Below are 24,633 nucleotides of genomic sequence, written 5' to 3' on the forward strand. Positions count from 1 at the left end.
GTCTGTCTGGGGGTGGGAGTAGGCCTTTCTGTGGCAGCTCTCCCATCCCTGCCCCAAGAGGGGCTAGGGTCCTGGAGGGCAGGAACTGCTCTATTCACTGCTGTGCCCTTCGCAGAACATTGCTCATCACATTAGAGTCTCTTAATAGGTGCTTGCTCAGTTGAAATCAGGTCTACATCGTGCTGGTCGAAACAAATGTACAGTGAGACACTTTCTAAGAGCCTGTTTTTCATCCATCTCATCCTGTCTTGTCATGGTCATTTCTGTGCCCACAGTGACTATCTTTCTGATTCCTTTATCTTCATTTCACAATTTTTTTTCTCTTTTCTCTTCAAAGTTTCTAGCAAGATTTCTTGGGACCAGTTCTTCATTTTTACTTCCCTCTGCCTCTCATTTTAATGACCTTAGCATTTTATTAACTTCTACCCAGTGAAAATGTACAAAAAAGCACACACTTAGTAAACGCTTAGTCAAGACTTCCTGGGTGCCTGGTGCCTGGGCTAGGCACGGGGGTTTCAGGGAGGAAGAAAACACAGGTCACACTCTCCGGGGTCCGGCGGGGGTGGTGGGGGAGGGACTGGCCTGGGCACTGAGTACCGCAGGGCAGCATGATCTGTAGCAGCAAATACGCTTGTATGCGGAGGAGAGGGGCCCGGGGATGGGGGTGGGGGTGCTTCTGTGCTGTTGGCCTTTGCTGGGTCCTGTAAGGTTGTCTCAGACACTCAGGTAGCTATCAAACAAGGAAATACATGAGCTTCTGGGAGCCAAGTGCCAGGACAAGGCTTCAGAGTTTCAGAAACGAGCATCACCAACTGGCGGGACAGAGTTAGGAAGGACTTCATGAAAGAGGGAGCGTCTGGGGTCTTCCTTTTATGACCGAGTGTCAGCTATGGTGTGTTCTGAACAGTGTATGATATCCTGTTGAACAGGCCCTGGGGGACAGATAAGATGCTCCTCCTGTGGGGAAGATGGGGCCACTTGATGGACCAGCACTTTTCAAAGGTTGTGGGACCGTGGGATGGTTCCACTCGTGGGAGGGTCTGGACCTCTCACTACCTGGACTTTCTCAGCGCACAGGGGACTATGAAGGTGGCTGTACCTGCACAGGACAGAACTCCAGCGTGTTTTGTTTTGGGGGTGATGGAATGGCCACCTGCTCAACATCTATCCCCAGTAGGACCCTGAACTCCATCAGGGCATCGCCCGGCCTCATGCTCACCTGTGCATCCTCAGTGCTAGGTTCGGTGAGCGCCAGCCCTCCTCCTTTTGCATTCTGGTGTTCGATGGCAGAGACCAGTGGCCAGAGAGTCTGAGATGCACCTGACTGAATGTGGAAGATAAATAAGGAAAGCAAAACGAGGCTGCAAGTGTGGGGCCTGGGTGCTATTGTGGTCTCAAGAAGGAAGTCAACCTCAGGGCTGAGTTATTTGTGGAAGGAAGGGTGGAGCAGAGCGCATATGCCAATCAACTGAGTTTGGGAGCTGTGGGGCTTGTGGTGCTACCAAGACATTTGGACAAATGTAGCTCTGGGGATAGAATCCTCTAGAAGGAGAGGTTATCTGGAAGTGTCGAGGCAGGCACGTTCAATGGCTGAGTGAGAGATGGCAGAGATGAGAGGAGAGGAAGAAGGAGAAACGTCGTTTCTGTGCTCTTTGGTCTGGTGTGTTGTTCCTAGAAAGGTCCGTGGTGTTCCCCGCTGAAGTCCGGCCTCCAGCCTTGCTCTGGTGTCATAATTAATCTCTGAAAGAAGAGGTGAGGTTTTCCCCTGGAAACAACTTTTGTCCTTTAACACAATGAGAACTTGTGTCACCTTTGCTTTTTCCTTTTCTGTTTGGAAGGAAAACCCTCAGGAAACAGCTGCTGAAGTTCACTGAGAAATTTTAAAGAAAGAAAGGCTGGGAATCAATGTTTATAGACTGTGTACAATATCTTTCTATAGTTGGTTCCTTCAAAATTTGATCAGAATCCTGTCAGGAAAGCCTGGACACCTATTCTATGGGTGGAGAAACAGCCTGAGAGAGGTTAGAAAATTTGGCGATATCCTACAGTGAGTTAGGGCTGGCAAGGTGGTTTGGGGGGGCCCGTGCGCATGAAAATGTGGGACTCATTGTTCAAAACTCAGAAGAAAGCTTTTGCTTCTTCCTGAGGTCTTTTGCTCCACCTGCCAAGTAATTTTCACTTGCTATTTAATGTCGAGTTCCCTTGGGCACAGGGGTACTGGCAGGGACAGAGCAGACCCTCCCAGGTGCCAGGGGTTGCACCCTGCAACTTGGCACATGAGGAAGGTGTGCCTGACCCCCACCCTCCTGCTCTCGGGCCCCTGCTGGTGCGAGATGGTGGCAGTGGCCATTGGGGGCAGGGAACCTTTCTGGGGAGGTGGAGAAACAGGTCCAGGTGGGACCACATGTGAGCCAAGGCTTCCAGCCCCTGGTGCACACTCCCATGTCCAGCTGGACCTCTCTCACAAAACACAAAAGCAAAGATAAAATCATTAAGAATCCCCAACCCTCACCCCAAAGCAGCAGAATATACATCCTTTTGAAGTGCACATGGAATATTTTCTAGGATAGACCATGTTAGGACACAAAACAAGTCTCAATAAATTTCAGAAACCTGAAATCATATCAAGCATCTACGCTGAACCTAATGGTATGAGAGTAGAAATCAATCACCGGAAAAAAAAAGCTGAAAAACACACAAAGACATGGGGGCTAACCGGCATGTTACTGAACAATGAACGGGTCAACAACGAGATTAAGGAAGCAATCAATATCTATCTTGAAACAAATGAAAACACAACCCCAAACCTATGGGGCACAGTGAAAGCAGCCCTAGGAGGAGAATTCAGAGCTAATTGAACTAATCGATGTTCCCTCCATCCAAAGCCTTCTTCATCCCAGTTAAGAGCAACTCCATCCTTCCATGGTCTCAGGTCCCAAACCTTGGATTTTCGTTGACTCCTGATTCCTTTAGCATCCCACATCCAGTCCATTGGGAAATTTAGAGTGAACCCAGAATCTACCACTTTTGACCCTCTTCACTGCTTCCATGCTGGTCGAGATCACCATCAGCACCTGCCCAGATTACTGGTCTACCTGCCTCTGCCTTTCCCTCTTTCAGACGATACTCAGCAAGGCAACCGGAGAAAGCCTTTGAAACTTCAGCAGTATCAGGGGCCTCCTGTGCTTCGAATTCTCCGTGGCTCCACAGTTCACCACAAGTAGACGCCAAATTCCTTACAATGGCGTATGAAGCCCCACACAGCCTGACATTATCCTCTGACTTCATTTCCGTCTACTCTTCACCTTGATCAACCTGCTGCGGCCACACTGGCTTCTTTGGCATTTCTTGAACATATCAGGCATCAGGGCCTTTGCTATGGCTGTTCCTTCTGCCCAGAATGCTCTTCCCTTGGATGTCTCAATTCTTTGCTCAAATGTCATCTACTGTCCATCTTGATTAGTGCCGCCTCCTTCTGTTTCTCTCCTGACACACTTATCTCACTCTATTGTTAGTTTTTTCCATGGAACTTAAATACATCTGAAGGACTCTATAGCATTGTTTATTGTGAGTCTCATTGCGATAGAACGTAAACTCCCACAGGGACAGGGACCTTGGTCTGTTTTATTTACTGGTATATCCTACATGTTCATAAATCTGCCTAGCGCATAATAGATTCTCAATAAATATTTTCTATGTTAATGAATTAACGAATTCTAAGCTTTCCTTTTGCCTGAGGAGTCTTCTGGTTTTAAGGCTGCTGAAAAAATCCCAGGTGCCTCAGCGAACTTCACCATTGACTCACCTCTACCACAAGGTGGCAGTCTTTGCCTTTAATACCCACTCGATAGCCTCAAATGTGAGAAATAACGGTAATTGAGTTAACTTGCTCATTTTCTTTGGGCCAAGACAACCTGCCCTGCAGGACTTGTCAGCAGGAAAATTCATAGAATGAATGGAATTACCCCTCAAGATCTAAGTGCTCTTAGGAACAAGGATTTAAGGTGTGTGAGCTTTCCCTGGTGAGCAACACCTTATGAAGGCGATGATGTTCTATTGATGGGACTTGAAATATAATTATTTGTGGGAAGGGTGTAGGTTTAGAGAAAGACGACTGCATGGTGTTTTGAACCCTGAAGTAGCCTGACAACATATCAAATGGATTTAACCACCAAATACATCTGCTTTTTCACCTTAGCATAGATGTTATAACATGAGACTTTAACCCTTTCTGCCCATCCCCTCTTACCCCATTCACTATATCCATCGCCTGGGAATACTTGTGTCCTATTCTGGTCCTCAACCTCTCCTGTGACCTTGGGAAATCACAACCCCTCTGGGGTCTGAGATCTTCATTTCTGTTAGGAGCAATCTGGTTGGGAGAATAGGTCCCTGAGTTTAAATTTCCTGTGGGAGGCAGCATTGTTTGGAAGAAAGAGCAGAGTTTGGAATGGGAGGCAGTTGCTTGGCTTTGGACCAGTTCCAAAACTCGCTGAGCTGCAGTAGCTCTGAAACAAGAGTAATACTAGCATCCTCCCCAGAGGGCTTGTGTGAGACGGAAACAGGATGAGCGTAAGTTAAGCACTTAGCACCTGGCCAGCATGCTCCCTTCTTCCTTCTGCTCCTACCTCTTGCCTCTGGCTCCTGAAAACAACCTACCTGGAAGGTCAAAGGTAGGGAGAAAGGGTGAGAAGTGAACAGGAAGGCATGACTCGTGGGGAATAGGGCAAGAGAGGAACTATCTGGGGTCTGTTGGAAGGAGCAGAGTAGCAGAAGGGGGCAGACGGGCCATTGACTTTGAATCCTGATATTTGTGCCCAGCCCACTCTGCAAACAGAAAACTGCTATCAGGCTAAGACTCCAGCTCAGCAACAAAACTTAACAAATAGAGACCTTCAAAAGCTGTTCCTGGAGCTTGGGCCGAGCATGCTGATTTCCACAGGCCTTTGATTGTGCACCATCCTATCTGAGATTGCCGGTTGCCCCCCAATGCCCCCAACCCCAGGCCACCAGGGACACACTGCAGTTGAATAAGGGTGGGTTTTCTGGCTCTTTGCAAGAAGACTGAACACTCACTACGGGGACCCACAGGGTCGGGGGAGGGTTCAGTTCAAGGACGTTAGAAAGGATTTACAGGATTTGGGCTTGTTTTAAGAGATTTTTGAGGAAGGCTCAAGAAGGCTGGTTTTGCACGGATGCTACCAAGAAGGAGAAGGGATGCAGGCAATTCTGTGATAGGGTGTCTTAATATTTTCTATCCACCAGTCTGGAGGGATGAAGCAAAGCTGAAGCTGTCATTGCTAAAGAAGCAGCAGGCATTGTATGTGCTGCAATAAAAGGATGTTTGGTCATTTTTTGGTCATTTGGGCGTTGTTTTTATCTGTTGACATTGTGCTCTATTGTGGTCACACGGTGGACTTTTCTGATGTTGGTGCCCTTGAACTATGTTCCATCCAACACCAAGGCCTCACGGTGAGTGCCAGGCTGGCTCCTGAGTGTCCAGACCTGCATTCCCCTGCTGCACCGCCAACGTCTCCATGTACCGCCTTGCACCCTCTCGGTCCCAAGGAGGAAGGAGCAAGCAGCTGGCCTGCGATGGTTTTACTTAATTTGGAAAGAGAGAGGATCCCGGGGAAAGAAAGGGAGGCACGTGAGCTGCACTGGTCTTCTTGTCCACTGGACTTGCACGTATTTCCACGAATGATATTTGCTAGGACAAAGAGACCTGTCTCTTCAGCACCTTAGCAGGAGGCCCTTGGTTCAAGGATTCCTTACAGAAAATACATTCGGAATCTGTGAGACATGACTTGCTGGGAAAGCATGTAAACTGTAGAGCTCTCTGGGGAATAAAATGGAGACGCTTCCTCCCTTCAACCCTTGCAGCTGTGTGAGGAACCCCGCACAGCCTCACGTAGTGGCCTCATTTATTGTCCTGGGCTAGGCAGGGTGCGTCCCCTGCAGAAAGGCAGGCAGGACCCAAGGGCATATGTAGGATAAGCCGTCTTTTCCTTGCTCTGTCTGTGCTGCTCAGTGACCTGTCTCCTTCGCAGTTTTCACGAAGATTGGTTCTGGGTGTGATCTGTGATTGGTGAGCGAGTGACCTGATGATGCAGCCTTGCTATAGGAAGCATTTAAAGTGGAGAGAAGGCGCCCCTGGAAGAAGCCTGTGGCCCTACCGCCCACCCCCAACCCTTCCTTCACATCATTAGGCTTTGGCAAATGGGGCCGGGGCACCGATGCCAAGTCTCGCCTGGTGATTGATTGTCTTTCACTGAATGAGGGATGAGAAGAGACACTTTGTAGGCAGAGACGTGGGGGAGGGCACAAAAGTAACAGGTGGCAGCCGAGGGGGTTTGGGTCTGCGGTTCCCCTGTTCTAAGACCTCCCAAGATCCTCAAATGTTTGTGGTTTAATAGCTCAAGCAACTTAAGAAAATGAAAGCTGTGTTTTGAACCGTGATTGTAATATATGTTTATTATAGAAAATACAAAAAAAGTCAGGTCCCAAAGCAGCTCAATATAACTATTTGTATCACATGGTTTGATTACTGTGGGTTTTTTCCCTTCGGTTTTTAAAAATTGATTGTTCTCATCCTATATCTTAAATTTAAAAAAAATTAACCCTCCATTTTGGATACTACATGGATCCATTTTTGTTGTAAACCAACAATAAAGAGAAAAATGGAGCAAAAGTGGAAGTTCCCCTTTATTCCTCTTCCCAGAGAGAACCCAAGGCACGCATGTGATATGCACTCTTTTTTCTATTTTTTGTTAAGTTGAAGTCTACTTTTTTCACTCCACAGAAAATAACCATTCCCCACCTTATTCCAAGCTGTGTGTAAACACATTGTCCAAAGGCTGCTTTGTGTTTCATTGGGCAGAGCCACCCTATGAAACCCACCCGCTTCTTGGCTACACACCTTTCATTGTTCTGGACCCCACCCAAGGAAGCAAAGCCAGAGCGTGGTCAGATAGAAACTCACAGCGGTTACAAATGTAGAGAGATTTCACATGTTACAACAACTGGAGGCTTGAGCAAAGGAAAAGCATTTTCATAAAGGGGATACTGAGTCATTTAGTGGAGGTTTTAGGTTTTGTTTTGTGTAATCCTTTTTCTTTCTTCTGCTATTTATTGTTTTCTCCTTTCAGTGCCTTGGGCAAGTCACCAGCGCTCTCACTGTAATTAATTTTGCTCTTTGTCCTGTACCATAAGATGAGTGCTTTGAGGATAGAACTGGTTCTTACTTCTCTTTACAGCCCTGTGCCTGTTGTGAGGCTCATAGTGGCCCTTGGTAAGTAGGTATTTGTAGAACCAAAGAACGGATGGAGGAAGCAACCAAGTGTCCATAACTGATGAACGGATAAGCCAGTGTAGTAAACACCTGCAATGGAATGTTACTCAGCCTTCAAAAAAGGAGGAAATTCTGGCACATGCCACAACATGGAAGAACCCTGAGGACAATGTGCTAAGTGAAATAAGCCAGGCACAAAAAGAAAAATATTGTATGAATCCATTTATATGAGGTACCTCCCATAGCCAAATCCATGAGGCAAGAAGGAGAAAAGCCCTGTCCAGGGGCTGGCGGGGTGGGAGTGGGAGCTGTGGAAAACAGCAGGCTCCGCTCTTTCCGTCGTCCCCATTGTAACTGAGTTGGTCTAGGGTCAGGGGCCTGTATCTTTTCCAAAGCCCTGCAGGTTGTCCTCAGCCATGGCCAGAACTGAGGACCACAAGACCAGAAAGACTTCGACAGCCCTTCCGGTCCAGGGGACCCCTGGGGATGGGCCACAGACACCGCTAAACTCTGGAGACTAGTCCCCGAACTAAAAGCCACCGTCCCCCAGTCCCTGTCCTCAGCAACACGTCTCCATAGAAGTGGCACAACTAAGGCCTCTAATTTTGGCAGGAAGGTACCACTGAAGAAAAACAATATGTTGGCCTTGCAGAAATGGGCCTAACTCCTCCCATGATGCGCCTCCAGTCAGAGAGATCGCTTCCATCTCCGCTGGACACAGAATCCCAAAGGCCGCGGCCAACTCACTCCAGACAGCTTTCGCTTGGCTGCCATTTGATGTGATGGAACCGCGCTCTGCCCAGGGGGACCGTCTGGACTTTTGCAAATATCTAAATGAAATCCTCTCCTTTTTTAGGGCCAGGCCTGTGATCCTGAGGCCCATTTCTGCGATGACATGTATGAATGAGTACTGCAGACATCTCTGTACACTGTCATCCTAATTCCTTTTTATTTCTCTGCCATCTATCATCTATCATCTATCATCTATCATCTATCACCTATCAACTATCATCTATCTACCTACTTATCCATCGATGCCAGTAGACATGCTGACTTGCACATCCAGGGTGAAATGTTTGCTTTTGATTTTAAGGACAGAAAGTAGCTTCATAATGTCTGCCCCAAACTTGGTATTGCCTTTGTCCATTTTATCTTATTTGTGGGGCCCGGAGGAGTCTCTGATCTGTAAGACAGAGGAAGGGAAGACAGCTGAGTTATAAACTCTTCCAAGGACTGTTTCAGCTCTAATGTTCTATACCTCTGCTCCTTCTAAACAGGGACTCATTAACTTTTTCACCTAAGGCTTTTTGAACACCGATGGTAATGTTTTTGAACTGGGGTCCATATATCAGAGAAGAATAAAAATGGCGTTGGAGTTTTGTGAGTTCTCTGTGAGACTCCATCGACTCTCAGGAGATTTGATGAGAATAGGCTCATGAAAATGTCTGTATATGGTAGGCATTCAGTGCAAGCTAATTTCTCTTCTGCCAAATTTTTTGTTGTTGTGGAAAATTTTCTCTTGTTCTTTCATCTCTGAGAGCTGTCTCTCCTCTACACTTTGTCCAACCTCAAGTCCTGCAGAGGCGGCTAAGGACAGAGGAAGAAGAATGTGAGGAGGGAGTTGGAATCGGAACAGGGACTTGCTGGGAAGGCCACCGAATTAAATGAATGGAATTCAAATATGATCCCCTGAAGTGAGATAACCACCAGACACTTTTTGTCTTAACGTCCCATGATGGTGACCCATAAATTTGGACTGACACCGGAGTACAAAATGGGATAACTTTTTTCTTTAGATGTGTAATGTTTGCAGAAGGCCAGGTGGTTAATGGGGTGGCGGCATAGCTTTGAGAGGCAGGCAGGGATACAGTGGAAATGTCCTGTGCAGATTGTGGGGAAGTTGAAGGACGTCTGTGAAGAGAGCCCTCCTGGGAGCCAGGCGGTTGCCATGTGTTGTCATTTAGTCCTCACAAAGCTCCCACCAGGGAAGTGTTACTCTCTCTTTTTTATAGATGAAGAAATGGAGGCCAGGGCAGTTGAATAGCCTGCCGCATGGGGCGATGCTAGCAGTGTGATTAAAGATTGCATTTCTCATCTTTCCTTGTAGCTGGTTGTGGCTGTGTGACTACATTTTAGCAAATGAAATAAGAGCAAATAGTAAGAACATCTTTTAGTTTCTGTTATTAAAAGGCAGCTGGCATATGACTTTTGCTACTGCTGCTTTTTCCTTCTCTTCCTTCTTCTTTCTCTTCCTTTTTCGTTTCCCTAACCTTTCCTCTGGACTGGAAGGTAGTTGTGATGGCTGGAACTGGAGCAGCCATTTTGGAGTGAGCAGATGGGTCTCTGACATGTGGAGTGTCATGCCTATCCCAGATATTGACCTCCAGATTGATATATGAGCAAGAAATAAAATTCTATGCTGTTTGAATTCCTGCAAGGTTTGGTCTTATTAACTCAAATAAATTATGGTATACTTGCTCAGAGAACTGTTACAAGGTTTAATGATATATGTGTGTAAAGCACCTATTAAACCCTCAATAAGTGCTATCTGTTGGTGTTACTATTATTATTACTCCACTCTACCCAGGTCGTGGGTCGTGATCTGGCATTTTTGTCCTATGGCTGTTTTACATCAAAGCAGTGGCATTTCCTAGGCTGATTCTTACTAAGGTGAATGTGTGTGGCATCCAAAACTGAGAGCAAGGAGAAACCCACGTTGCCTACGGACAAGGAGACAAGCAGGGGCGTCATCCTCTGGCTTGGGTCTGTGCCCCAGAGCTGACCCCGAGCAGCCGTGCGTTCTCACCCCCTGAGGCAGGGGACATGGTGCCGGTCCCCCAGGGCCTTGTGGGGATGAGCCACAGTCCCAGGTTAGCATGAGATGGTGGCACGGGCCACGCCCACCCCTGCTGGCTGGCATGACTGCTCAGCTCAGGAAGGTCTGAGCAAGGGGCGCAAAATGAAACGAAGGAGACAGGATGCTGATGTTAATGGAGCCCCTGTTCTCTTCTGGGCCCTGCTCTGAAAGGCTTCCACGTGTGTTTTATTCAATCCCAGAAGACCTGGGTTACGTAGACTCTTCACAGATGAGGAAACGGGCAGCGGGAGCTTGAGTGACTTTCCCAAGGACACGCAGTGTAACCAGCAGAGCCAGAGGTCAGACCGGCAGCCTAGCTCAGGGGCCTTCATCCTTGCCATCAGCCAAAGGGCTTTGCCCTGTTTCCTGTCCCCAAAAGAGCAGGGGGGCAGGGGGGCTTCTGTGGAAGGGCCTGCGCTTTGCTCACTCTCTGATCCTTGGCTCACGGGGGAAGTCAGCCTGAGCCGGGGCGCCAGGGGGCCCGGCGCCATGGCCTGCGCTGCTCAGGCTCCGCGGTGCGAGAACCGGCTCCGAGGGGCCAGGCAGCAGGGGCCTTGTCTTTGTGCCCCCAGGTCAAGCTGCATAGCCTGGTGCTGCACCTAGAAAGCTGCCCCCAAGGCTGGACTTTGTGCTGACAGTGGTGACTCAGCTCTCCAGGGGAGACCTGCTGTTTGGCCCCCAGAAAATGAAGGGCTTGTGAGCACGTGTCTAACACAAACTCACAAAGAACCCCTCCCCCAACCGTCTGCACCCCTCCATCGCCTCTTCCTGGCCTGTTGCCGTCCCGCTGCCAGCGGCCTGTTTGGAGGGAACTTGGAGTTAAACTTCCTGTTTCAGACATTTTGCTTCTTCTGTGGGGCCCGTTCAAAGTTTACCAGAGTGATTTTTCAAAATCAAAAATCAGATGAGGCCCCCTGCATGCTTTGAACTATCCAGGGGCTTCCTACTGTAATTAGAGTAAAATCTGACATTTTTCCCTCGGTCCGGAAGGCGTAAGTGGTCCGCCTCTCGGCTGTTTTCCTGGTTTGATTCCCACCACGCCCCACCTCCGCTTGATTCTTTGCACTGTGGTGTTGCTGTGCGCCTCTCAGTTCCTCAAAACCAGCAAGTTCTTTTCGGCCTCAGGGCCTTTGCATGAACAACACCCTTGGTCTGCAATACATTTTTTTTCATCACTTAGTTTCAGCTTAAATATGTCTCAGGGAGGCCGTTCCTTACCAGCCTCCCTGAAGTGGTTGTTGCTTTGGTATTTTGCTGTCTTCCATTCCCACTGATTTCCTGCATAGTTATAGTCGTCTGTGCTTATTTTGTTAACTTATTTGCCTGTCTGTGTCCTCTCTGTCTCTCTAACCAGAGAGTGTGCTCCATGAGGGGCAGGGACTTTGCAGAGCAGGAACAGTGGTGCTTAGCCATAAAAATGTCATGCAGATTAGCTGAGGTCATGAGTATGAACTGCGTGGCCCTCACCAAATGCTTCCTACTTGAGCTTTTTGGGGGAAGGGTAATTACGCTCCAAAAGTATGTTTGAGATCTAATCATTCATGCTTTATTTTATTTTCCATGTTTTATCTCACAGCAATAAAGACTGCCAAGAGATAGCGAAGGTGTTCCAGAAAGCGTTTCTTTCCAAGGACCCCTGTCTTTCTGTGGAACAAGACTACCAGCCACTGATGGAGCTGACCCGTCAAGCCATACCCTGCAGCAAGGTAACTGGATCAAGTTCTTGATTTTTAAAACTGAGGCTGAAAGCCAGCAGGAAGAGGTCACAAGACCCAGTTTTGACCAGGATGAGGGAAGAATAATCCGGACACGAGAATGTAGGTGTGTTGGCAGGGACGGAGTTTGTGGGGCTACAGGGAGACCGGGATATGATTTGGATTTGAGATGTTGGAGGATGGGAGGCGAGAGAGGGATGGCGATTCAGAGGGAGGAAAGGACACTTGGTTAAAAATCAGGCAAAACAAACTGAACAGGAAACCCAATCCGACCCAAACAAGAATAACTCGACCTTATGTAATTACAAAACTCGCGCCTGACCTCTGGTGACAACAGGAACAGCGACCACACCTCGTTGCATTTCCCTGGTCAGGGGTCACCATCCCCACGTCACCGGTGAGAAAAGCGGACCCTGGCGAGTTGAGGAGACCAGCGACTCCTGCAGTGTGTTGATATGCAAAGTGGCCAGTTAAACAGGCGTAAGATTTGGGGCCAGAGAGGCCTGGGTTTTCATACAATGACCGCACCGGAAGACGTCTGTAATGGAGTGAAGCTCCTCTAGAGCCAGCATGAAAAGTGAAAGCCCAGCGTGCCCAAGCCGTCTGTGTGGAGCCCTTAAGCCACGTTACAGCCGCTGGTCCTGTCAGTGAGGAGCCGGGGCTACTAAGGAGCCCCTGCTGGGTGCACCAAGCACCAGCCGGGCACCCAAGAGCTGCTCGGTAGACAAACGCCTCAAATGCAATGGATGAAGAACACATGGGACTACGTGCACTTTGTTGGCATTGTCTCATTTAACCTCCTCAGCAGCCCAGGAGCTCCTTACAATTATCCTCGTTACCATTCTACAGACGGGGAAAGGGAGGCTGTGCGACGCTGCTCTGCTTGTCCCAGGTCAGACAACTCGCAAGCAGGGATGCTGGGCCTCGTCGGGCAGTGTGACGCCAGGGCCCAGGCGGCCGGCGCACCCTCCACGGCCTCCGAGGCAGAGCTGGAGAGTGCTCTGAAATTGGACTTTTTGTACCTCTACAAGGGACCCTGAAAAAACTCCCTGTACTTGCTCTTTTCTTTTTGTGGGGACAGGGGAGATTCAGGAAAGGAAGCAGAGGGTATGGAGCCCTTTAAGAAACAAGGCGCCCTTCTCCCCGCAAATAGCACACAGACACAATTGTTCTGTAGATAACTCTAGTAATTTTTGTAACTACCAAATGGCTTCTCCAGACGTGTCCCGATCCTACGTTTGGTGTAAGATTTTGATTAGTGGCTTTCAGATTTCGTTTTGCTGCAACCTGGGAAAATAAGCTCATTTTACATTGTGACCTAGAACACACACGTACACACACAGCAGCAACGAACTGAGCAACACCTGTCCTGGCTGTGTGATTTACTCTATTTCCTGTGTTTGCCTTTCACATAAGAAGATGTGGATTTGGTTTTTGGGTTTTTTGTTTGTTTGTTTTTTTGTTTTTTTGTTTTTTTGTTTTGTTTTTGGCTCAATATTTTGATCTCAGTAACAGGTTGTGTGTCCTCCTTCTCAGTCTCTCTTTTGGAGCAAGTCCAATGAGCTGGCGCATCAGTACACACGGATCCAGCAGGAGATGTTCACGCTGGAGGACTCGCTGCTGGGTTACATCGCCGACGGCCTCACGTGGTGCGGAGACGCGGGCTCCTCTGGTGAGAATCCGGGCCCTTTGGGATCGTCCAGGGACGTGCTGCGGGGAGCAGGCCTGGGCTCTGACAGGGCCCTGAGAGATCCATGTGGAGGACGGGGCCTCCGGTACCCACCCTGGTGCCACTTATGCCCTGATGACAACTCCGCGTGATGTAAAATCGTGTTCTTCAGACCGACGACGCGTGCGTTCCCCCTCCCTCACCTCTGCTCTCGCCCACGCCCTGGGCCCAGCACACTAACACACCCTCGCTCTTGCTCTGACTGTCCTGTCTTCCTGCAGGGCGGCCCCCACTGGCCACCTCACTGGGATTGGCTCTGCCTCTAACCTAAAACCTAAACAGCTGTCTTTTGCTTCTAGGATAAGGCCCAAATTCCTCAGCAGGGCCTGGTCTCTCTTTCAGATTCTCGCCTTCCAGCTCCCTCCCTCACCTCTTCCCCCTGGTGCTACTTGCCTGAGCCCTGGGGGCTGTTTCACCCTCTGCATCTTAGCAGCCTTCCCTGCCTGGAGCGCCTTCCTCTGTCTCATGGCCTGAGGACTCTTATTCATCCTTCCAAATCAAGTTCACCAACAACCTTCCTGTGCTACGGGTGCTACACACCACCTCCAACCGAACTGATCTTTCTCTGCTCTACTCGATCCTGCTGGATCACGTGTTCTCTGAAGGCAGGGCTCTGCCTAATTCCTCTCTCTGTCCGCGGGACCTAACCCTCAAATGTCTGTGCCCTCAAATGCAATGGATGAAGAACACGTGGCCCATATAAGTGAATATAGGCCATGTGTTGCAGGGTGTGGCTTGGTTGGTCAGCTTCATGAGAGAAAAACAAATACTGCATGGAGTCATTTATCGGTGGAATCTTTAAAAAATGAGCTTATAGAAGCAGAGTAGAAAAGTTTTGCCAGAAGCAGAGCTGGGGGAAATACGGAGAGGTTGGTAAGAGGGCACAGACATTCATTTATGAGATGAGTAAGGTCCAAGGGGCTAGTGCCCAGAGCAGAGACTGTAGCTGATAACACTGTGGCAGGGTAGTTGAAATTTTCTCAGAGAGCAGACCCTGCGTGTTCTCTCACGTGTGCGCACACACAGACAAATATGTGAGGTGGTGGGTATGTTTTCCACATAGGGCAATCTTTTCACAACGTACGTATGTGTGTCAAATCATCCCAGTGCACACATTAAGCATCTTAGAATCTTATTTGTCGATTATATGTCAAAAATAACTAAGAAACAGCTGTGCGCGGAGGCAGGTAGCCTTGGGAGGAGTGACGAGGAACTCTGTCCTCACGCCTTGCATCCATCATAGCTGCCGGCCCCCTGAGCCTGTCTCCGTGGAGGAGGACTCAGAGGCCGCAGGAACCTGAGGGTGTGGGTCGAGGGGGCGGAGTGCAAAGCTGCCCGCAGGGGGCTGTGGCAGGAAGTGGGGGGGGGGAGCGGGCGGGAGAAGGCCCCCTCCGCCCCAGGACCCAGGGCTGTGGCCGATGTTTCCAGCACGCCAGGACACTGCTGGGCGCTTGTCTCTGTCAGACGAGCTTCTCTGCAATTTCCCAGAACGATGACTCAAAGCTGGTCACTGTGTTCCTGTCAGGGATTTGGAGCATAAGGTAGGGACTTGGACGGGATTCAGGGGGCACTTAGTTAAATTGGGTCGAGGCGCGTCCATTGTCCCTCCTCCGCCTTGGCAGGGAAGCCTTTGGACAATGACTCCTCTGTGATCGAACAGCCAGGGAAGAATGGAGCCTAATTAAATCTTTGATTTTGCACCGTAATTATTTTCTATAAACTATTCTTTTTAGAAATGAACTATCAGTCTTGTCCACACTGGAGGAAAGACTGCCTCAACAACACTGTTTCTGTTTTCTGGGACACGGTGTCCAGGCAGGTAAGCTCCAAAAGTGAAACTCCAGGATGTTAGCGCCCAAAGAATGAGGTCATCTAGCCAGTGGTTAGTTTGAATTCTTTTTTGGATCACAGATCCTTTTAAGAACAAAAGTTGGGGATTCTTCCCTGAGGAAAATATTCCTGAGCACATTCTAGAAGATTTTCATGCATAATTTTAGGGCCTGCGTGGAGGGCCCATGGGCTCCAATTAAAGAGTTCCTGCTCTTACCCATGTTTTCACTTTGGTGGCTAGGAATCCCCTGTTGGTTTAATCCTCCAGTCCAGGTATTGACTGACCTTAGATTCCTGGAACCATCTAGCTAGTCCACACCTGTGTGCCAGGCACAGGGATTACAACCTTTCAGCCTCACATGGGCCCTCTGAAGTAGAGACCATGAGGATCACAGCATTTTACAGATGACAAAATAGTACTTCGGGTAAGTAAGTACTCTACTGCTAGTCAGAGCGAGGGGCAGGTCTGGGAGTGAATTCCAAATTGTCTGACTCCAGATCCTCCATCCAGGCCGGGAAAGAGTCACCATCTTCCCCGCCCCCTTCCCTCTATTTCTGACTTCACCCTATGCTGGCTTTGTGCTTATCTCTTTTTCTTAGAAGTCTCTCCTTTGCTTGCAAATGAACTAGGGAAACAAAAAAAGGAAAGAAAAGAAGGGAGAAAGAAGTAAAGGAAAGAAAAAGAAGGAGAAAGTAAAACTCCACCACCTAGAATCCTCCAAAATTAAATGCAGACACTCAGGAGTTGGGGTGAGCGGAAACTCACGTTGGTTAAGTGACAAGTCCTGGGCCAGGTGCCTTACCTGTGCCACCCCACTTAGTCCTCACAGGTGGTGCTGAGGGAAGGTTAGAGGTGAGGAAATGAAGACTCAGAGGTTAAGGGACTCATCCAAGGTCAGTGGCCTAGTAAGGCGAGAGAGCCCAACCCACCTCAAGGAGATTCAGGTAAACCCTGGAAGAGACCAGGGAGATGGCCTGGCATTGGAAGCAAAGAGGCCATTTCAACTTGGACAGACTCCTTAAACACCTGCCTGACCTTCCAATTCCTCATTTGTCAAATGGGGATAAAACTAGTGCCTGTCCCCTGGGGTTACCACAGTATTTTTAAAAAGATACCAAAAGACCATTAACTAAGAATGCATACCTTTAACAAGTACTTGTTGAGTGCCTACTGTGCCCTGTGAAAAACCAGAGGCACCGCATAGTTTTTTGTGTTTGTTTTTTTGAGAAGAGTTTCTTGCTTTTCCTGTGAAATGTATTTTATCACTTTATGATACATTTAGGGGCAGCGCTGTTGCTAAAAAAACTTTTAAAGTCAAGCCATGTTTAACATGTGGTGAGAACCAGCTCGTGTTCCCCATACAGTCCTTGGAGCGAGGCACACGGTCGTGGAGGCGATCGAAGGCGCACCCCGCCTTGTGAGCTGCCCTGGGACTGCACCTCTATCGGCCAAACGCTCGCTCGTAGATGCGTGGAGGCAGCCTTCTTTGGTCAGACTAGATCCTTCCTTTTCCTGCCATAGACTCGTTGTCTCTTGGGGTTTGAATCCCAGCCCACTTTCCCACTTCCAAGTGACCGTGGGGAGAACGAACCTGGTACTTCACAGAGACTCTTGGTCGCACAGCATCGCGGGGTCCGCGCATGGCGCGCTGTAAACTCTCGATGGAGTTAGCCCTTGCGGCTGACACTCATTGGGCCTCGGGCCTCCGCTCATCACCCCCGGCAATTCCATTGCAGATTGTTCAGTGGACTTTTATCACCCACAGACTAAAGGCTAGATTTCTTGGCAAAGCATGCACGGCTCTCTGTAAACTAACTGATCTATCCAACTTCAGAATCCACTGCAAGGTGCCCCCAAACACCACTGTTCCCCCCAAACCCTAGGTCTTCCAGTCCGCAGCTGCCTCAGCACTTACCGGGGGAATTCTACTCATCCTCCAGCTCTCTGGCTCTGTTATGTTTTTTCTACTTTCCTAACCTCCATCACAGAGCGTTTGGACCTCTTGCTTCCTCTCTCCCTCCCCTCCTTGCACCGATTTGGACGAGGTGCCCACTCTGTACCATGCATTCGCTTTAAAGCCCCACACCTGACTGGCCCACAGGACAGCCGGGCTCTCAGCTCTCAAAGAGCTTGCAGGACTGGCAACCAAACCCACCTGAAGCTCATCCTCACCGGTGAGAGCGTGGCCTGAAATGAGAAGGAGGCCAGGGGATGGGCTTCCTGGAGGAAGCATGTGGCCTGCTGGGCTTTGCTCAGTTTCTTTTCTCCAGTGCCCAGCACGGACTCCTGCTGAATGTTGGTTGCATGAGAAAATAAAACTCTCCGTTCAACAATATTCATTCGTGCATTCATTCCTTCCCCATTTCTTTTTGTGCCTGTGCAGTCCTCACTGTCGCCTTCTTGGGGGTCCCTGTTTCCCTTACCCCAGAATCGTCTATCCCTCTTCCTAAATGAAACGCGCAGTGTCTGCAGTTCATGGCACCAAGAAAACACTTTTATCTGCCTCCTCCAGCAATGTTCCTCTTACTCATCCGAACTCTGGGCTTCTCAGCTCAGATGGTGACCTTTGTTGTGCAAACACAGATTGGAGCAGCTGCTTCCAGAGCTCTCATGGGAAGCATAATCCCTCGGGGGTTTGGGGTGGCAGCGCCCAGACCGGGCAAGGCTGCGCTACAGCCACACAGGCTCTTCCCCTTAACCAGCTAATGCTAAGAGGAGTTTGGGGTGCAGCTGTTGGGGCGTGCTGATTAAGTGTGCATGCTGAGGCATTGTGGGTTTGCTTTCTTTTTATTTTTTAAGTTTGCAGAAAATGCCTGTGGTGTGGTCCAGGTGGTGCTCAATGGGTCCCACAGTAACACCTTTGATAAAAACAGGTACTTATTTCTTTGCGTTCTATTTGCAAGGGTTAGCTCAGCTTCCTGTTTGATAGTTCACTTATAGAAAAATATACATCTCACATTTAAGATCAGTAATAAAGATCTGGGCTAGAAAAGGGTAAAATTTTTGTCTTTCTCAGCGAATGTTTTTGTCTGTTTTCTTGGTTGCATATAATGCTCTAAAGGTCCTAATGGTCCTTGCACGTGTCCAGCTCTCATCTCGCTGGTTTGAGGCCTGATGGAATTTTCTCAGCCATGACACTCCATGCTGCCGTTCCTTGCCTTTGTTTATGTTGTTCCCTCATATAACCTGCCCCTCCCTCCTTCTGCCTAAATCCTTACCATCCACGAACCTGCCCTTGCCCCTCTCTCTTGCATGAACATGTGAGTCCCGATTCAGCACCGCAACCCCTGTCGGGAGCATCAGGAACTGTGCTGTGTTCTTGACCTTTGTTATCTCTTTGCAGGCACCGTCAGCAAACAATTTAGTTAAAGGCAAGGACTCCAGAGGTCACCATGGATTCCATATGTGACTTTAGGCAGGGCACTTAACCTCTTAGTCCGTGTAGTATATGTACCTGCTGAGGTGACAATGACAGGAAGATGAGCTGAGATAATGTATAGAAAATGCTGAGCTCTGTGCCTCACCAAGAGACAGTGCTCAATGACTATCGGCTATGATTCTCTCGTTTAATCCACACCCGTGGCCACACCAATGCCTTCCTTCTCTGCTGGCCTCTCTACTTACAGTTTTCACCACATGAATTGGCTTTTGAGTTTTTCTTCTGAAACCTTTCCCTGGACAGGGCCAGACGGAGAGGGGGGAACATGCTAGGTGCCACAAATTGAATTTCCTTCTCTCCTGTTCTAACATTTAATTCTACAAAGAAGCATTTGTCCTTTTGTCTTCTTCCTTTGACCTCAACCTTGTATGTGGGCTTTTGGGTGAAAGTTCTAACATTCCAGAATTTTAAAACCCGGAATGAGGGACCCAAGTACTTGCAATAGGAGTGCCAGGCGTCAGGGACCAATGGGGAAGAGTTTAGGAGCAGAGTTAGAGCAGGGCATCGGGGTCTCTCAAAGCCAGGCTCCCACTTGCCTGGGTGTGTGGGTTACCCAGGGATTGCCCAGCCTCAGACTCTGGTGCAGCAGGGGCTGCTGGGCTGAGGTTCTGCCGTTCTAACGAGCGCCCAGGAGATGTCCTTATGTTGGTCTACTGCCTGCTCTTGAAAGAGCAAGTACCTAAAGAATCAACATCAACATACAGATTAAGAGCCTGATTTTGAGGATCTTAATTCATTGAGAGTCACACTGAAAGGGTAAAGGTACATCCGTTCCAGAGGGTGGGTGCTAACCAAGGGCACCTGGCCTGCTGCTGGCTTTTCCCGGGGGCCATGGGCACCTGAACAGTCTGACTAGGGGTTACCAACGTTCTCTGTCCTTTCTGTGTTAGCACTTTTGGACGCGTGGAAGTCCATAATTTGCAAGCAGAGAAGGTTCCTACACTGCAAGCCTGGGTGATGCATGACCTTGAAGGAGCTCACAGGTATATGTCACTACTTTGTACCCATATATTCTCAGGGTTATTTTAGGAATTGGTTCACGAAAGAATCCACAGTCACAATGCACTGAGGAAAGACTGGCTCAAGAAACAGATGGGGTCTGATGTTACATTTAGCCTATCCCAACAACCTCTCGATTTTACCTCCATAATAGGGATCAACCCGCTTTGCACCGTCAGCCCCCGCCACTGGCCTGTGAACTCTGAGAGGCGAGCTCTGCTTCACCTCCTTATGCCAGGGTTCTTTGTATGAGGCCTGCTACCTAGAAGAAACTGACTCGGGAAATGCTTGCGAGATCTTGCAGTTCTAACACTTTCTTCTTTCCTTCCCAGACACACATGCTCGAGTTCCCTCATCAATGATCTGAAAGTGATTCTAAGCACAAGGAACATTTCATTTACCTGTGAGGACAACTACAGGTAATTGATTTGTTCTTGAGGAAGAAATAGCCTTTCTGCCATCTTCAGGCATTTTCCCTTGGGTCTTGACGGTGACCTGGGATGGTGACCTATGGTGACCTCTGTTCCTTCCTGCCTCTGCCCCCAGCCCAACCCAGAGGTGTTTGTGGCCAGTGACCTTATGAAGAAAATACAGGGGTCCCTCCTCAGGTTGTTGCTTCTGCTGTTTCTTGGTCATCAGCTGACACTCATAGCCCATATCTAGGCCATGTTAGAGCCAGATATTCGTTTTCATCTCCACATATCAGCATCAAACACCCCTTCTTCGGTGTTTATTTTTATGGCCTTACAAGCGAAATCAAACTAAACTGGGCCCCACTTTAAGTCATTCGCTCCTGGACTTGCTCTTTCTCCAGGTAGTCACTGCAGGAGAGGACCCCGTGGGAATGTTAAGTGGTCCACGTGTACTTTCATTGCTAATGAAATGGCTCCTCTCCTTGATGAATTGAGCAGTGTGTTGCACTGCTTCTAGATCTTCTTTTTTGCTTTCTTGTCATAGGCCTATCAGGTTACTCCAGTGCGTGAAAAATCCTGAGCATTCATTTTGCAGTTCTGTCAAATGAGCCATCGGCACGGTGGTTCCGGATCTTTGAGCCCTCGCAGCGTACGTGGCCGTGTGTGACGCGGGAGATGTGCTGGTGGAAGGCTGGGGATCTGGGGGATCCTCTGTCATCATGTCAACACCGGAGATGGAAGACTTCCCTCGCCCCCAAAGTCTTAAAATAACTTGTGTTACCAGAGTAGTTTTTATTTTGATCTCTTAACATTCAAGAAAAGAGTAATTATAATGTAAAATTAAAATGTAAATTTTATTTCAGTTTTTAAAAAATATATAAGAGTTTATTTCAACCCTGATGATATATGTTGGGGAGCAAGATCTCAAATACTCTCTTAAGTTCTGTCATTTTCACGTGATGCTTTTGTGTTGTTTATATGTTGGTAACATCCTTTCTTTTGAAGAATGATCACACCAGTCCTCTCTTATTGGAACATGTAAGGAAAGAAACACAGATGCCTAAGCTTTTCAGACAACGTTACATTTCCAAATGAATGACCTTGTCTCAAGATAAATTGTCCCCCCCTCTTTACAGATAAACTACCATGCTATGGTTATGGAGCATGTTGGGGAAAATATCCTGGAGGATATAAGCTACTCATGTGCTTGGTTCTTTACCTCTAACCCTTCTACTAGCTCCAAGAGGTTGATATTATTATCTCTCATCTGTGAGAGGAAAAAACAGAAGAGAGGTTATGTAACTCACCTAAAGTCATACACTGAGTTCAAGGTAGAGGCCAATTTGAACTCAGCTTTGTCTGACTCCAAACTACATGCGCCTTCCCTTTCTAGGCCTATAATACTAAATGGAAGTGCCTTATGTTCTCTCTTAGTAAATGCATGTTATATTAAATTGAATAAAACAGAATCTGGAATGTAATTTTTCTGGATGGCTTCAAAACTGTTAACAGTTTTTCCTCCTCTTCCTTTTCCTCCGGCTCCTCATGCTCCTCGTGTCTTACATATGTGGTAGGCAGTTAAATTGTGTATTGTTTCTGGTGCTGGCAGTTCAGTTTTGTTCCTTTCTCTATTTTTCTTGGTCAGTCTTACTCAGGAATTATTCTCTTATTATTCTCTCAAAGAACCAACCCTTAGCTTCTTTGATCTTCTCTTTCTGTTGTTTTTTGTTCTTCTCTTTATTATTAGAGATATAGGATTCCTTATAATCTCTTCAGATTTTTAAATTCAGCTTCTTGAAATAGAAGTTTAGATCACTGATTTTTTTCCCCCAGCTCATTTTCTTTTCTTGTATGTACCTTCAGTACTATAAATTTTCCTCTGAGTACTGCTTTAGCTGCAGCTTTTAAGTTTGGATCTGTCTCTTTTCATTATCATTTAGTTAAAAAATATTTTCTAATTTAATTGTTGTTTAGAAATGTGTTGCTTAATTTTCAAACATCTGGAGATTTTTTAGTTTTATTTTAAACATAGTTGCATTGAATAAAAAATTACTAAACTACTTTGAGACTCCTTGAGGGAACCCACTAGGTTTGTTGAAAACAGCATACATTTTGGAGTCATGCATTCCTGGGTTCATATTTTGGTATCACTCTGTGATCTTGAATGAAATACTTAACCTTTCTGAACTTCAATATCCTGGCCACTCAGACAAGGATTATAAATTTAGCCCCATTAAAATGTGGTAAGAACAGAAGAAGATGACAAAAATTGACAAGCCACTGTGCCTTACATGTGAGTGAGTACTCAACCAAGGTTGACTCCTTTTGGCCTGCCAATGGTGGGCAACTCTGTTTCCTTCAGGAGCCATTGTAGCTACAGCCACTGCGGCCACAAATTCTCCAGTAGCTCCTTCTCCACTTAGACATGTTATCATAGGGTTTAGTGTTGGCTGGACATGAGAGTAGGTGCTTCGGACCAGTTCTGCTTGAGATTCAGAGTTGCCCCAAATTTCAATAAACTCCATCTGCGGAATTCCTTTCCGGTCCCTGCTAACCCCCTGGGTGACCAGACTGTTTTCCTCTCTGGACAATGTCTGCCTCTCTGTTGGGCTTGCTTGCTGATTTCTGGACTCTCTAAATGCACGTTTCTGGTTCAGCAGGATCCCCCAGGAAGTGGCAGCCTATGTCAGAACAATTTTGTTCTTTATATCCTCTTCCAAAGATGAAGTGGGTAGGGTAGAAATCAATTTGCAAGAGACTTCTTCCAAGAAGACTCATTTGAGTGTTCAAATCAATGATGGTGGAGACTAAGGGAGGCTGGTCCCATGGTCTTCACAATGTGCTGCAGGGGGCCCTGCGCTGAGAACTGGGGTGCTCTTTCCTCACGGTGCTACCGCTCTATCTTCATTATTATGATGAGCCATCTCTAGCCCTTTCGCCTTTCGGGCTTGCATGTATAAATAGGTCCTCTATATCCCTCTTTCTATAAGTGACACCTTTATTGAATTACTGATTGCTCATATAGCTCAGAGTTTACTCATAAACCTCCTACCCCTTGTCTCCACACTGCATTCTTGTTTGCTCTAGAAAATCCTTGTATTATCCTAATGCACACACACTGTTATACTTTACCCAGAGACTAGATATAATTCAGGACCTAATTTCCCTTTTCTAATTCCCGAAGGCTCAGTATTTTCCTTTTGTAGTGGTTCTTGACCTTACTTGTGAGGCACACTTTCAAATACAGCTCTGAAATTTTAGGCTGAATACTTGAAAACATATACACACACGTGTGTGTGCCTATGATGTATATACACACTTTCATGACAAAAAAAAGTCTCTGAATCCAGAGTGATTCTGCTTTCAGTGGGTCTTTCTTGTCACTTTCCCTGTGTCATGGCAGGTATGGAGCTGTTTAATGCCATATCTGTGTCTCTTATATATCTGGCAGACAAAGCTGGGTGTATATCAAATATTTGGGAAAAATAGTCTTTCTTTGGCTTGACAGTTTTCTGTGCCCGTAGCTTTTGCTGGAAGCGTGCTCAGCCCATGTTTTCACACCCCTGGGTACAAAGGATGCAGCAGGAGAGGCGTCCACTTGCTTTCTGGCACTCCGTTCTCCTTAAAACAATTCCTAAGACTGTGACTTGAGTATCTCATGTAGAATCTCAGGTACTGTTTTGGTGTTTTGTGTTTTTAAAAGTCTAGAAGTTATATGCACTGGATAAATGTTATGTATGGCAAGTTAAAATTGTATAAAGTAAAATGTGAAAGTAAGCCTGGACTATGACATAACTATGGAAGGTATTTTACGAATGCAGTGTTAACATATTTTCTAGTTTTGGAATAACAAAAACAACTAACTATTTATATGACTAATGTTGCGCTGCGCTGTGGCTACATGGGGCGCACTGTCGCGGGGGAGCGCTGCAGAGAGCCTGGCGCTCCCTGAACCTGAGGGACACCGGCGGGGGCCAGCTGAGGTGGGAGCAGGGCTCTGAACCCTGCAGAGTCCTCCTGGGGTTGTCACAGATGAGAGGATAACACAAAACGTCACAAACACTTCTCTGTTTGCCGGGAGAGCAGATGGGGGCACTTCCCTCTTAGTGGAGAAGGCCGTAGTGGGGAAGGCCCCGTTGCCCTCAGTTCCTAGGCTTTTATTGAAAATCTTATCAGTGGGGCTAGGTAACAGGTATGCATACATACACTCATTACATTAGCATGTTAAGTTTCACAAAGAATAGATGCTTTTAAGAAAACAAGTGACAGGAATTCCCTGATTTACATGGGTCCAAGAGAAGATCAGTATAAACAAAAGAGAATGAAGATAAGGGCAAGCGCCTTAATGATAAAGGGTAA

General features: G+C 47.6%; 1 protein-coding gene across 1 annotated transcript in view; it reads left to right on the forward strand.

The window, feature by feature from the left end:
- CD38 (CD38 molecule) overlaps positions 1-21,888 on the forward strand; it is a 28,904-nt gene extending 7,016 nt beyond the window's left edge. The window contains exons 2-8 of the mRNA XM_054582240.1: positions 11,725-11,854; positions 13,400-13,535; positions 15,326-15,411; positions 18,223-18,296; positions 19,753-19,845; positions 20,194-20,280; positions 20,819-21,888. Coding sequence (XP_054438215.1) covers positions 11,725-11,854; positions 13,400-13,535; positions 15,326-15,411; positions 18,223-18,296; positions 19,753-19,845; positions 20,194-20,280; positions 20,819-20,882 — 670 coding nt within the window. The 3' untranslated portion in view covers positions 20,883-21,888. The remainder of the gene's footprint in view (positions 1-11,724; positions 11,855-13,399; positions 13,536-15,325; positions 15,412-18,222; positions 18,297-19,752; positions 19,846-20,193; positions 20,281-20,818) is intronic.
- Positions 21,889-24,633: the final 2,745 nt, after the last annotated feature.

Source organism: Pteronotus mesoamericanus, unplaced genomic scaffold (assembly GCF_021234165.1).
Source record: "Pteronotus mesoamericanus isolate MK-2021 breed Mesoamerican mustached bat unplaced genomic scaffold, CSHL_Meso_final contig_68, whole genome shotgun sequence".
NCBI classification, from domain to species: Eukaryota; Metazoa; Chordata; class Mammalia; order Chiroptera; family Mormoopidae; genus Pteronotus; species Pteronotus mesoamericanus.